Source organism: Lissotriton vulgaris, unplaced genomic scaffold (assembly GCF_964263255.1).
Source record: "Lissotriton vulgaris unplaced genomic scaffold, aLisVul1.2 SCAFFOLD_765, whole genome shotgun sequence".
NCBI classification, from domain to species: Eukaryota; Metazoa; Chordata; class Amphibia; order Caudata; family Salamandridae; genus Lissotriton; species Lissotriton vulgaris.
In genome coordinates this window covers 836646-850651 of record NW_028246657.1, presented here as the reverse complement: position 1 = coordinate 850651, position 14006 = coordinate 836646, and the positions used below count along the sequence as shown (strand labels likewise).

General features: G+C 43.5%; 1 protein-coding gene across 1 annotated transcript in view; it reads right to left on the bottom strand.

The window, feature by feature from the left end:
* The window catches only part of LOC147665804 (cytohesin-interacting protein-like), a gene marked incomplete at its 3' end in the record, with an annotated part of 94583 nt that overhangs the window by 65295 nt on the left and 15282 nt on the right, over positions 1-14006 (bottom strand). Inside the window, exon 2 of the mRNA XM_086949473.1 lies at positions 2281-2330. Coding sequence (XP_086805599.1) covers positions 2281-2330 — 50 coding nt within the window. The remainder of the gene's footprint in view (positions 1-2280; positions 2331-14006) is intronic.

Sequence of the window (14006 nt, the reverse complement as noted above, 5' to 3'; positions counted from 1 at the left end):
GGAACACCTATGTACCACTAATGGACTGCCCCTTTGATGCAAAGTAGCGCGTAGCACAACTTTACATTACTTTTGTAAACTTTGTAATGCAAATCCTGGTTTGCTTTGGATAGTGAATCCCACCCCAACATTTTGCTCGAGGTTTACACAAACCTGCCTCAAAGTGTTGGTAAATCTGGGCCATCGTTCTGAGTAAAGGAACAACAGTGCAGGCAGTTCTGATGCCATTCCCAATGGTCTCAAACTACTTTTTAATAAAAATGCTAATTTGTTTTTGAATTGATGCAGGATCAATCTTGTGAAACCTTTCTACTGTGATGTGCTGTTCCACAGGCTCCTGCTGTAGTCAGGTCGTAATTCATGTTTTCAAAAGAGCCTTCAGATTCACCAACCTTATTGTTCTCCATGATGTCTTAGCTTTTCTATATCGAGTGACCTTTTAGAGCCTTTTGGTGCACTCTTCACAACGCAGCCCAAAAGATATAAGTTTTAAATTTGGCATCAAATGTGTTATTTTTAAAACCAGTAGCCATAAAAATAAAGTTAAATGCTGCCAATAGGCAGCAGTGGCAAAAACAGTGGCCAGAGTGCAACAGAGAATCTAACGGCCACATGCATCATTGTTGCCGTTTGCGAATTCTTAATTGCGAAAATTAAGGAATCGCAATTAAGAAATCGCAAACGGCTATGCACCAAGAAATCGCAATTTTTTTTGCAATTTCTTAAATTTCCTTAATTGCGATTAACAATTTGCGAATCACAATTAAGGAATCCCTTCCACTTGATTCCTATGGGCCTAGAGGCCCATAGGAATGAATGGTAAGTCATTTTCAATTTGCGATTAGCAATTTGCGAATCGCAAATTGAAAATGCAATTTCAAGGGTGCAGGGGGGGGTCCAATAGACCCCCCTCTGCACCCCTGAAATATTACTTTAAGTACATTTTTCACACACACATGCCCCAAGTGCATGTGTGTGTGTAAAATGAAACTTTCCAAAATGCACTTTTGTGCATTTTTGAAAGTTTGCACAAATTACCATGAAGGTCAACTTCATGGTAATTTACCTCTCCCTATTTGCGAATTCGCAAATTTAAAATGTTCATGCATTGCATTTAAGAAATCTCAAATTGTGATTTCTTAAATGCAATCGCAATTTTAGAAATCGCAACGTGATTGTGATTTCTAAACTTGCGAAAAACATGATGCATCCCAATTTTGTAAATTGCATTCGCAAACGGCCGTAAATTGCGATTCGCACCGTTTGCGAATGCAATTTACTTTGATGCATGTGGGCAATAAGGTATCCAAATCGATCAAGCAAAGTTAATGCTAGACAAAATCATAAATGCGAACGACATACACTCCTTTCCTAACTTTTACTCTCCAAAATCTGTACGCTGTATTGGCAAGGGTGGAATACATAGGAGGATGGCATCTGAAATTTGAAATACACCTTGCTTTTTCGGAAATGCATTAAGTTGAAGAGGGTTGTATGTCAGAATATCGACCGCAAAAAATATTGCAGGTAGAATATCGACTACCAAAATACTGTGCCAATATGATTCCTACGGGTACACATTTGTATAGTTTAGAATAGTGTGTCTATAACCTGTACATAAGGCTTTTCCAATGAGCTCGTGAAAGCATTGCAGATCTTTAGTTATCTACTAATTTGAATGGTTAAATTAGTATATGTGTACCACAATTAAGAATGTGTATTTGAGAGGAAATTGGTGAAATTTCAGAACTCATTAACTGATGTTTGTAGAAAAATGGGTGACTTTCCAAAATATATTTAAAGCTGATATTTGAGTGAAATATCATTTGGTATTGGGGAGGTTTATTATCACTATCACTTTCTCGGCGCCAGAGGCATTGTAGCTCTTGTGGTAATGGGTTGCCCATGTAGAGGGTTTCAAAGTGAATAGTGCTTTTTGACATTACAGCTGGCAATCGTTCCTGACAATGGTGTGAGCACTGCTAACATTCTTGCATATGATTAAGTAGCTCTGGAGTATTTTCATTGATCATGAGTAGCTCTTATTACAGAAAAGGTTGGAGACCTCTGCTTTAAATACATACCTTCAGAACATTGTTTTAATCAATATTCTGGCTATGATACTTTTGCAGCACAATATTTAAAACTCAGTATTGCCTTAGTATGCCGAAATTTGGGGATGCCGTGGGATTGGGTTTGTGGGACAAGAACTGTGAATCTAATCATGGCATAACTCCATTTTTATTATCATCATGCATTTATGTGTACTTGTAAACCTACCTTTGTGGTCCTGAAGAGTCCATAAAAGAACGCGACCTGGTCAAAGAAACCTGAAGGCGAAAAAAATACACACCCTGTTATTTTAAAAAAACATATGCTTACAAACAAAAAGTAGCATAAATATATGCAATCTATATTTCACCAATCGATATGGCACATTATTCAGTTATTTTCAAGAAATTCATATGACTCAACAGTGCTCGGTGTGATCCATCCACAAATCCACAATGTGTGACTGCTAGTAGCCATTTTGTGATTATATTATGGGCTGGACATACCTGATTGCAAGCATGTTTTCTATGCTTGGTTTCAACTGTTGTTTCCAGGGGCGAATTCTTACTAAACCACTTTTCCGATGAATATTGTACAGCCCTGAGTGAGAATATGGCAGCATAAGAGCTACCTCCCACCCCAAAGTGCCACATTCTTCCCCACTGCCAAATGTTCTGCCCTATACCTTTCAGTGTCGAGAAGAGGAAAACGCAAGTATTCAAAACAGGTTAAACGTGGCTGCATCACAACAGAAATGTTTCTGCTTCAGAGCAGGACCCTTTTTTTGCAGTTTTTTTAAATTGAGAGCTTTGTGCTTCAACACGGTGACATTCATGAAAGACATGAAACATTGTGAATAATAATCTTAAACTCTAATTTGGGAGTTTAGACCATAACACTGTTAACCATTCTGAATGTTATCTCAGGGGCTCCTACTCTCCCAGAGTAAGAGTCATATTTAGAGTTTGGCTGAGTGGGAGGACTGCTGTAAATTGATGGTGCTCCTGTCCTGCCAAACTCACTATTGACAGTCGGGGAAGCTCGATGTTGAAACCCCTTGATTCTACTTTGGCTCTCCTGGTGTAAACTTTTGACCTGGCTGCCTGCCTCCAAGGAACCACCAAGTGACAGTGATTGTTAACCCACGCCCAACAAGGCGGGGTGACCATCACTCATTTTGCCTGACGTGGGCAGAGGAAATGTAGAATGGCTCCAGTGCACAGATCCAGAGCTCTCTATTTATTGGTGGCATTTATTTGTTGTTTCTCGTAAATAGCCTACTGTTTTGGAAACTGTTTCTTCTTTTTAACAAACAAATTTGCAGAGGGGGCACTTTAAACAAGGGGCCCAGTTGGCAAAACTGCACTGCTATTAAGATGGTCATTGTTGCTCCACTGGATGCCTTCAAAGAACAAAGATCCCCACTAGCCAGTCAGGGATTTCTAAATAAGGTTGATAGCCCTTTATCAGCAAGGAGGAGTTCATGCCTCTGACCTCATAGAAAACTAGCAGACCTTCCACAAGCATCTAAATAAGACCCAACTTCATTTATGGATGAAAATATGTATTTAAAGTTCAGGATGCGAAGGCCATGTTCACAACTTTTGAGGCAAAACAACACATACGACAAAGAGTGGCATTCTAATACATTTATTACATATTACCTTGCCTAAAACCTAAGCAAATATCCGTCCAGACATGGGTGGTACTGTGCTCCTGAATGCACCCTACTTTGTATAATCATTTGACACCTCCCAGTGCCAGAGTAGAAACCAGTCAAAATGTAAGGCCAAGTTCACCTTAAGAGGGTTTTAAGGGGAAATAATAAAACAGTTTTAGAGGTCGTATAGGGTTTGAAACTTCTTTAGCAAGCCTCAGGCCAAAGCAAAAGAAAAAATAGAGTATTACCATTTGATACACTATCCTCAAAAATATTGTCGTTTCAATCCTAAATTCAAAAGCTGCCACTGGTTTAATTAACACTTAAAACAGTAGAAAATCCAGCTAAGAATGCTTGAATCGATCTGGAAGCGAAATAAGTGCAGTCCTACAAAGCTTAATTTATACAAGAACAGCATAAATACAACTGCTCTGTTCTACTCTCATTGGGCCTCATTTATGAGGCCCCTTGCGGCATCGGATCGTCACTTTTTGTGACGTTCCGTGGCGCAGAAGCCTGCTTGGTATTTATCAGGCAGCACTAAGTCACTTTTTTGGGCTTAATGCTGCCTGATAAATATCAGTCCCTTTAACCCAGTGTTCTGGTTAAAGGGGCGTGCAAAGGGTGCTGCTGGGGGCGTTCCCAGCAATATCCATGGCTTTTTGACACTGCCCCAGATTAATGAGAAATCGTAAATCTGAGGCAGTGCCAAAAGCAGGGCCGGCTCTAGGCTCATGGTGGCCCTGTGCAGGGAGCATAGGTGGGGGCCCCGGAAGAGGGGGTCCGGACGGGACGGAGCTCAGGAAGGTGTTTAAATAATAAGTCCAGAAAAGTCCTTAGATGATAGACCAGTACCTGCGGCTGCTCCTACCCTAAATGATATGATTGATTGATTGATAGGAAATCTTCCTTTTCAGAGTGGTCACCTCTTATTTTCTGTTCAATACTTTGCTCAATACTCGATGTTACACAATACTTGACCAACAGGAAGACATAGGAGCCCTATTCCTGATATTCCTTATATTGCTTAGGGCATTACCAAAAAATATCTCACTATATGGAGTACACAGACAACCAGATCCTCAAACGATAAACACCTGCATAGTAATAAGCCCTGCAGAAGTTCCACAGTTGATCGAAACGCTTTGGATGTTATGGATGTTTTTGAAAAATTGATAAAAAACTTCTTTTTTTTTAATTGGATGGTGTGTACTTTTTTTATATTTGGATGGTGTGTATAGTAATTTAATTATATGAACTTAGAAGACATTTATCAAGACGTTACTTAAGCAAACCACTTTGTTGTAACAGCATATTTATGTAAAACCCCATAACAATTGAGTGTGCCTTTCCCACTCTTCACGTAGTGATTTATTTATGGGTCTTTGTTAGGGTTGACCACACAGGAAAGTGGGCACCAGCAACACATAGAAGTTTGGTACAACTGATGAAGCTGTACAATAGCCACAACAGCCCTTTTCACCATGACTGAGCAGAAATGTCAAACCAAACAGATGAGCACAATAGTCATACTCGTGGCAGCGTAAGGGTGTGGCAAAAGGACTTGGGTTAATAAAGAGCAAAAGCAATAGGATGCATCTTTTGCTACCTGTTGTGTACCTACCCTACCAACACCTACATTTAAAGTCAGACTCACGTGATCAGCATTGAAAGAGCAGAAATAAACAGCAGTAAGCTCATGTAATTTTTCCAGCCAAAATTATCGGTCTCAAAAATTGGGTCTACTTCAACAGCTTGAAAAACTGTGGAGTTCAAACTTCCCAAACTGCATCAGGCAATGCGGAATTCTGTACGGTAATTCTGCTCCGCCCGACTGGGTATCAGGGCCTTGGTAGACTTTATGTCAGTCATATGTAACTATCTAAGTAACCTGGCGAGGTGACCATAGCATTGCCAGCCGGGACGCATATGACTTCCTAATTATGGTGTGAGTCGAACACTCAGGGGCCGGAAGCAGTGTACTTCAAAATACAAGGTTAAAATTCATGCTTTCAATGCATATAATGTGGCTTTAGATTTTCTTTTCGAATGTGCAAATAAACAGTGGTTGCCAAGCAGTGACTCGTAAACCAAAAACTGTTAAGGATTCTGATTGGGATTCCAAAGCAGTTGCTTCAGTGGGCAGGAAAGGTCGGGTTCCTAGAACCAGAAGGTGTGTAATTTAGAGGCACATTATTTCCCAGCATGACTGCGGTACTATGCCTCTAATTGGTAATACCCATTATGGAAGAATTCATGCGCCCTGTGTATCTTCTGAACAATTATTTGGCATCGTATGAGCTCAACAGAATATTTCCCACATAGTGTACCCTCCTGAACTCCTCAGTAAACCTCTAATTTATGTCTGTGACTCTCCCGCAGACTTGTTTCCTTCTATGTTAGCTTCTATTTAAGGCACACTGTTCATGTTGCTTAGCATATATAAACCCTCTCCTTCCGATAAAATACTTGTTTCTAATTGTTTTTGTTTTTGCTATTTGCTCAAGGTTTATTAATATGTACCTGTATTACTCTGAGCCGGAGGCCGCCAAATCCTGCCAGGGGGCCGCCAGTGTGATCCTTCCGATCCGATCCTCGTCGTGGCGGCCCCTGGGGTTTGGCGGCCCTGTGCAGGTGCACACTTTGCACATGCCTAGGGCCGGCCCTGCCAAAAGCGTATGCCTCCCCAGGCGTGGTTTAAGGGAGGCTCAACAGGGAGAAATATCTTTATTTCTCCTCGTTTTTCCTTTTTCATTGTGTGCTGCATTGTTCAGCACACATAGAAAGAGGTAAAGCAACGTAGGCACCCTCGCACCTTGGTGCAAAGGTGCCTGCGTTGGCGCACGGCAGCCCATTATGCGCCGGGGAAAAGGACAGGAATGTGCCGTATCTTATATATACAACTCATTCCTGCCATTATCTTTTGCCGTAGGAAAGTGGAGCAGGAAGGCCCGCAGCGCTTCCTTACGGGAAAACCTAATAAATGAGGCCCATTGAATTTTATAGCTAACGTACCTCTAGCAAAATCTTCACTGCTATTGAGAAACTAAACTCTCTGTGTGCTACAATCAGGATCTATTTAATAGACAGGCCAATTTTTTTTTCAGAGAAAATGGCCATGATTATGAAAGAGCTTGTTGTGAATCAGGACCTTGAACCACAGTAGTGTTCAGTTGAAACAGTACAAATTTAAATTTTATAGCAGTTTTGGTAGAGCGTGGTGTGAAGTCCTCATGTGAATAGGACACAATAGGTCAGTGGGATCTCTCCCCACCTACTCACTAAAAGATTCTAGCTCAGTGATGGTATCCGATATTCATGGCCACTCAAATTATGCAATTCTGTTGCCTTGTTGCCTTCCCCATAATTATGGATTTGACACATTTGCAAAGCATTCCATCATCTGCTAAATAATTTGCAGTTTGCCAAAAAGGTTCTAGCACAAATGGATCTAAATTTACTATCACCATGACGACCCTTTGTTGACACACAAGGCCCTTTTAAAAATTCAGCTGGTCACCTTTTAATTACCTTATGCTATACTTGAGTGTTAAACTGTTACTAATGAGGTAGAACCTTTGCCCAGGCAGTGTGGACATGTATACAAAATACAACATTATGCAGTAATCTGTCTCAAAAGGTGCTGCATTATGTTGCAAAACTGCCTTTCGTTCTCACATAATTTGGTCAACCCTGTGTCCTATATTATATGTATGAGAAATGGGATTTCGCCAGGCAGAAACCACCACTCTAGTCAGTATAAGGGAGTTACACTCCTAAAATAACCCCTGCACACCCACTTGGTAGCTTGGCACGAGCAGTCAGGCTTATCTTAGAGGAAGTGTGTAAAGCATTTGCACAAAACCAACAGTAATGCAATGTAAGCACTACAAAAGGACACCACACCAGTTTAGAAAAATATCCAATATTTTTATATACTTAAAACAAGACCAAATACTATAAAAATCCACTATACAGTACTTTAAAAATAGTTGCTTCAACAGATGTCTTTAAATGGCAAAAATAAGTTGAAAACACAGTTCGTACGAGTCGGTAGCTCGGTCCGAGTCTACTGCGATGCTGAAAACAACAAAGTCTCACAGTTCTAGCTGACCGCGTAGGTATGGCCCAGCAACAGCGGAACAGACTTGTTAATAGTACCTTTCTTAGTGCAACTCACAATGAGGTGAGAGTCGGTCTTGGCATCCGTTGCGGTTGCGATGCAAAGTGGTTGTGGTGCACGGTGCGGTGTCCCTTGATGCGGTGAGAGCAGCGGCTCGGTGACGATCGTCCAGACAGCATCGGTGAGACCAAGGCTTGCGGTGCAGGGCGAGTCGGTGCTTGATGCGGTGCTGGCAGGTTGCGGTGCAAGTGACAGAGCGTCATGGCGACACAGCGTCATGGCGTCCGTCGCGGTTACAGTGCAAAGTGGAAGCGGTGCACGGTGCGTTGTCCCTCGATGCAATGCGAGCAGGGCCGACAGTGCAGAGCAAGACGGTTCTCGATGCGGTGCTGGCAAGTTGCAATGCAGCGACAGAGCCGGTTGGCGGGAATCGGTGCTGGCCGAGCCGAACGGCTGGGTGTGACGAGGCGGTCACGGATATCGAGCCAGCGGCGACCGAGTCAGGGAGACCAGGCCAGCGAAGTGAAGCGAGACTGCACTGGTTGCTGTGCCTCTCGATGCGAGGCAGGCAACGGCTTGGTGATGATCGTGCAGACTGCATCGGTGAGACCAAGGCGTGCGGTGCAGGGTGAGTCGGTGCAGTCTGCAGTGCCTTCAGGACACAAGGCCTGCGGCAAAGTCGGATGACGGAGTCTGTCGTGGTTCCCTCTTCTCTGTGGCAATTGAAACAGCGGTTCCAGGAGCAGTACCCAGAGGTTGGTGAAGTATTTTCAGTCCCTGAGACTACTTAACAGGAGGCCAGCTCGGTTTCAGGCCCTTAGAGATCCTCAGCACAAGTAGAGCAAGTTCAGTCCAGTCCTTCCTCTGCCCAAGGCTGAAGCAGCAGCTGCAGGCCAACCCAACAAAGCAACAACACAGCAAAGGGGCAGTACTCCTCCTGGCAGCTCTTCCAGCTCTTCTTATTGGTAGGTTCCTTGATTCCAGCGAGTTCTCTGAAGTTTTTTCTATCCCTGAGACTTCCAACAGGAGGCAAGCTCTACTTTAAGCCCATGAAGAAAATTCTAACCGCAGGGTGATGAAAGCACAGTCCAGTCCTTTCCCTGCTCAAGACAGAAGCAACCAATGCAGGCCAACCCCTCAACATGCAACCTAGGGGCAGTACTCCTCCTTCAGCTTTCCCGGTCCTTCTTCATGGCAGGTTCCTTAGTTCAGAAGTAATCTAAATCTCTGGGGTCTGGGCCCCAATATTTATATCAGCAAATCCTTTGTCCTCTGAAGGCAGAGGGGCCTGGACCTAATTCAAACCAGTTCTGGGTTTATTCTGCCAGTGTGCACCTTCTTCCTTTGTCGGTGTGGGCCAGGGTCACCAGACGCACCACAGGAGGTGGAGCCAGCATTGTGGAAGGCGAGCCCAGCCCTATTCAGACCCAGGTGCTACTCCTCCCACCCATCTGTGTTTAGATGTGCCTATTCAGCCCTGCTGACTCACCCCTTCTCCCCCAGCCAAGATCACTCACAAACCAGACAGCTAATACACAAGCTAGCAGAGTCAGGCTGGATGGTTAGGTCAGAAAATACACACTTTCTAAAAGTGGTATTTTCAAACACAGAATGTTAAAACCATTTTGCGATGCAGGGCGCGCTAGGAAATTTGTTTTATTTATTAAATTGTTTACTTACCTTCAATTATCCATACTCCAGTTTTTAGCACCCCCCACCCTGCCCCTCCCCCGCCTCACCTCTCCGCCCCACCGAAACTCCCTCCACGGGCCATGGCAGTGTACTTGTAGACTTGGCACCTTGGTGCAATGTATGAGGCTTGGCGATGCATCGGTTCTCGCAGCAATGGCACTTGCATTGATTTCTTCAGCTGCGGTCCCACAATGAGGGAGTTCTTGCAGCTGCACAGCAGGGCCTGCATCGGAATTGGTGCAGTGATCTCGGCCTTCGTAGATCAGTGCACTCGTTGTGGCGTGTAGCGATTTTTCAAGCTGCCTGCAGGCACTGCGTCGGTTTCTTCTGTGATGCGTCAGAAACTGGTGACTGATGCGTCGCGCTTCTCCTTGTTGCTTTAGTTTTCCTGCTCCCAACAGTAGGATTAGCCTCCAGAGGCCCAGAACAGCAGCAGATGCCTCTTGGCAGGTAAGAACTCCCAGAAAGGGAGTTCAGGGGAGCTGAGGGTGAAGTCTTTGTATCCCTGAGACTACAAAACAAGAGGCAAGCTCTAATTCAAGCCCTTGGAGATCTTCCTCAAGCAGGGACACAACACACAGCAAAATCTTTGTCCTTTCCTTGGCAGAAACAGCCACTGCAGGCCAACCCCAGACAGCGAACAGCAAATGGGCAGTACTTCTCCTCAGTTTCTCCAGCTCTTCTCCTGGGCAAATGTTTCTCTCGAATTCCAGAAATGATCTAAAGTTCGGGGGTCTGGGCCCCACTCTTTATAGCACAAAATCATTTGTTCTCTAATGGCAGAGAAGCTCTTTGCCCAGCCAAAGCCAGTTCTGTCCTCTCTTGTGCAGCTTCCTGGCAGGAGGTGGAGACAGCATTGTCCAAGGCAGACTAGGCCCATTCAGGTGTGAAAGAAATCGCCTCCCTCTACTCTGAATGCAGCCCAGGCCTATTCAGCCCAGCCATGACTCACCCTGGAAAGGCAGGACACACCTCACAACCCCCCCCCCTCCCCGGCGTGGCTGTCTGAACTGAATGCACATCCTCAGCCCCTGGCACTCCAAAGCCGGACAGTCAAAACACAAACCTACTTTCTAAAAGTGGTATTTTCAAACACAGAATATAAAAACCATCCTCACTAAAAGATGCATCTTTATATTCTAGGTTCAGGTATTCTAAACTTTAGCTTCCAATCTTGTCCCAATGGGACGCCATATTTATGAGATGTTATAAATAAACTCCCATTCTATCCTATGGGACATATAGCCTTTCAATAATGAAAAATCAAATTAGCAGTATTTCACTATCAGGACTTTCAACACACATCAGGGCATGTCCTACTTTTCACATACACTGCAACCTACCCAGGGTGGTACTTTGGGCCTACCTTAGGTGTGACTCACATGTATTACAAGGGCTTGGCAATTGGGAGCACTTGCCAAGTCGACATGGCAGTACCAAATTGCGCACAGACACTACAGTGGCAGGTCTGAGTTACATTACAGGCTACTTATGTGGGTGGCACAATCAGAGTTGCAGGCACACTAGCAGCATTTGATTTACAGGCCCTGGGCACACACAGTGCACTGTACTAGGATGTTACCAGTAAATCATATATGCCAATCATGGAATCACCAATCCATAAATACAATTTACAGGGAGCACCTGCACTTCGGCACTGAACAGCAGTGGCAAAGTGCCCAAAGCATCTAGACTAGCAAAAGCGAAGTCCAAAACACAGCAAAAATACAAGGTACAAAGGCAAAGATTCAGGGGAAACCCACGCCAATGGTGCCAGGTCTAACATATGGTCAAGAATCTGGACCTTTTAATGGAGAATTTGGGGCTGCAACTCAAAGATTGACATGGTGACAATTGCCTGATGTTTCAGTCTCTACATTCCAAAAACAATATTTCCTTTTCTGTTCTTCTCGCAAAGGATCAAAATTGTGAAGATTTGTATAGTCCAGACTGCACTTCAGTAATGCAAAAGAGGCAGTTAGGCTATCTTTGTTTTAAGGAACATGTAGAGAATCTAGATGTACCTAAATCAGCTACACTCGGTCACACTGGCCTATAAGGCAATTGGACAGTGCCCAAATTGCTGAGCTGACAAGTTAGTGTGTGGGCGGGTGTTGTGGCTTGTTATGGGCCTCCTTTATAGTCTGCTGGGCCAATTTTAACTAATTTCCTCGATATTAAAACAAACATTGCCTTCAGCAAGCCCAAATTCATGCACTATTCCATACTTTTCAAAACACTTATACAGCATTTCTTTACAAGTTCAAAACTGCACCAGTTTGCAAACATGAGACACATTTTTAGCTATTCAATTTACTATTTGGGGCAATTTTTATTTTGGTGCCCGGGCCTGTCCTAGTCCGACCCTGATAGCTCTAGGTCTAAAGCAGCTTGTATGACTTGTATGACTTGTAAGTTTTACAATAACAATGGTACCTTATTTCTAAACAAAAACCTTTGTAAAGTATGTACCCACTAGGGCCTTAAAAATAAAAATAAAGCGTTTGGCGGAAGAGTTTTCAGAGTAGCATCCTCGGAACGTTGTCAGGTTACTCATAAGATCTGAGGCAACTCTGCTTAAGTTTAGGAGGAAATTAAAAGCCTGGCTATGTTCTTTATGCGTTAATGATGAAGACGGCAATAATCTAGGCCTCTGACGGTTGAGTGATCAACATTACCCTTTACTAGGATCAAGCTGTGCTTGTGTTGGAGCGCCGAGACCTAGCAACTGAATGAGTTTTAAATATCCCTAAATAGGTAAGTAAATAAATATTCCAAAGGTAAAAGGTCTGGAAGTAATCATGGCTTGACACGAGGGCACGCTTTGTTAAATGTTTAAGCAATGTTTTGCATGGAATCTGAAAGCATTGCACCTTTATTCATGGCAGATTGCTGGTGACTATTGCTACATCTGACTGAAACTAGCCTGACATATTACAGATGTTTCAGTGAGTGCCCCTTGCTCTCTGAATTAATAAAGAACGTCAGTAACCTCACAAAGTTTTTGTAAAAAGATAAAAATGTGTTGACCAAAATAGACCAAAAGGGGGACATTTTGGGAAAAGGATAAAACAGCTCTGTAGTGTCCTGCTGGACACGGTCTAGTTGTTTAAATGATGTAACCCACACTTTACACCCACCCACCACTGGCGTCACGAGTCACGTGACCCAGTCAATAAAGAGGCCAGGGTGCACGTGCTTCAGGCTAGTTTTTACTGCAACGCTTCACCTAGTGTCTGCGTCCATTATTACTGCCATGTGGGCCTGAGGCTCGACACCACAAGCACCAATAGAAAATAGTTATGCTCAAATGTATGGAAAACAAAATAGTTAAAAGGTTTATAAGCGACTTGTGCAAATTGCGAGATCTAAGGTGGGAATTTTCCCAGTGAAAGATTGCAGCTTTTATTATAATAAATTAAGCAAGTAAACAATCTCTGACGGGACCAATTTGAGACTATCCAAACAGCATTCCTGAGTGGTCCGACACTGCTGTAACCATACATGCAAAGGCTGACCATTAAATAGCTTAGGCAGAACAAGGTTCTACAAAGCTTTCAAGTGTGATTGAGAGGATTATAAGGATCAAAGGTCCATCCTTCCTGATAAAACTGAAAAACTAAAATGAACGTGTTCCTGTGTAGAAACCAATGCCACCAGTACTTCAAAGTTGTACATAAGAATATACAGGTGTATACTAGACTGGTGGGCAACAAGCAGTAGTGTCTAGATATAACTGGCACTCATGTGCATGTTGCCAGCCTGAGAATTCATAATTTCTCAGGTCAGAAGTTCCACGTCGTAATTTAGAAGAATTTCTATAGCCCAGATTTGGGTCAAGCCAGAAGGTGAGGCGGCTTTCAGGCTTGGTGCCTTTGATTTAACGTCTCACTGAGCCTTCATCTGAGGATTTAAAAAAACTATAAGTGGGCCATGACACTTCCAGGAGCTATGGGGGAAGCAAGGTAAACCACTTTAATGAAAGACTGCTTTCCATTTTGAAAATTATATTTAGTAAAGACAGTTTTATGTTGATCATAATTTGAAACACAACTTTACGATAGGTCTCCGGCTGCCCAGTTAGCCTTGAATAAAAAGCTTTTGCTGTTTGTTTAGAGCATGCTCCACAAACTGCTTCCAACATACCAGTTAACTTGGAGTTTGTCTTAGCAGCCAGTGGTACTCTCTATTGTGGTGTCACGGCATAGCCCAGTAGTCCGTAGCAGACTGGTTCTCCCTATACACGTGCAAGCACAAGGGTCTACATCTGCGCACACCCATCACCCTTAGGGCATTACACTGAAGAAAATGCAAAGGTGATGGGTGAAATACTCGCAAACGTCTCGACCATGGGCAATTGCTCAGGCAGCAGCGCATCATTTTTTGCTCACTGTGCCACATCAAAAACAAGCCATATGCCAATCAGCCTTGGTCCTGCTGTAGTAGGAACTATTCAGTCTAAATTGAAAGACCAGGGAC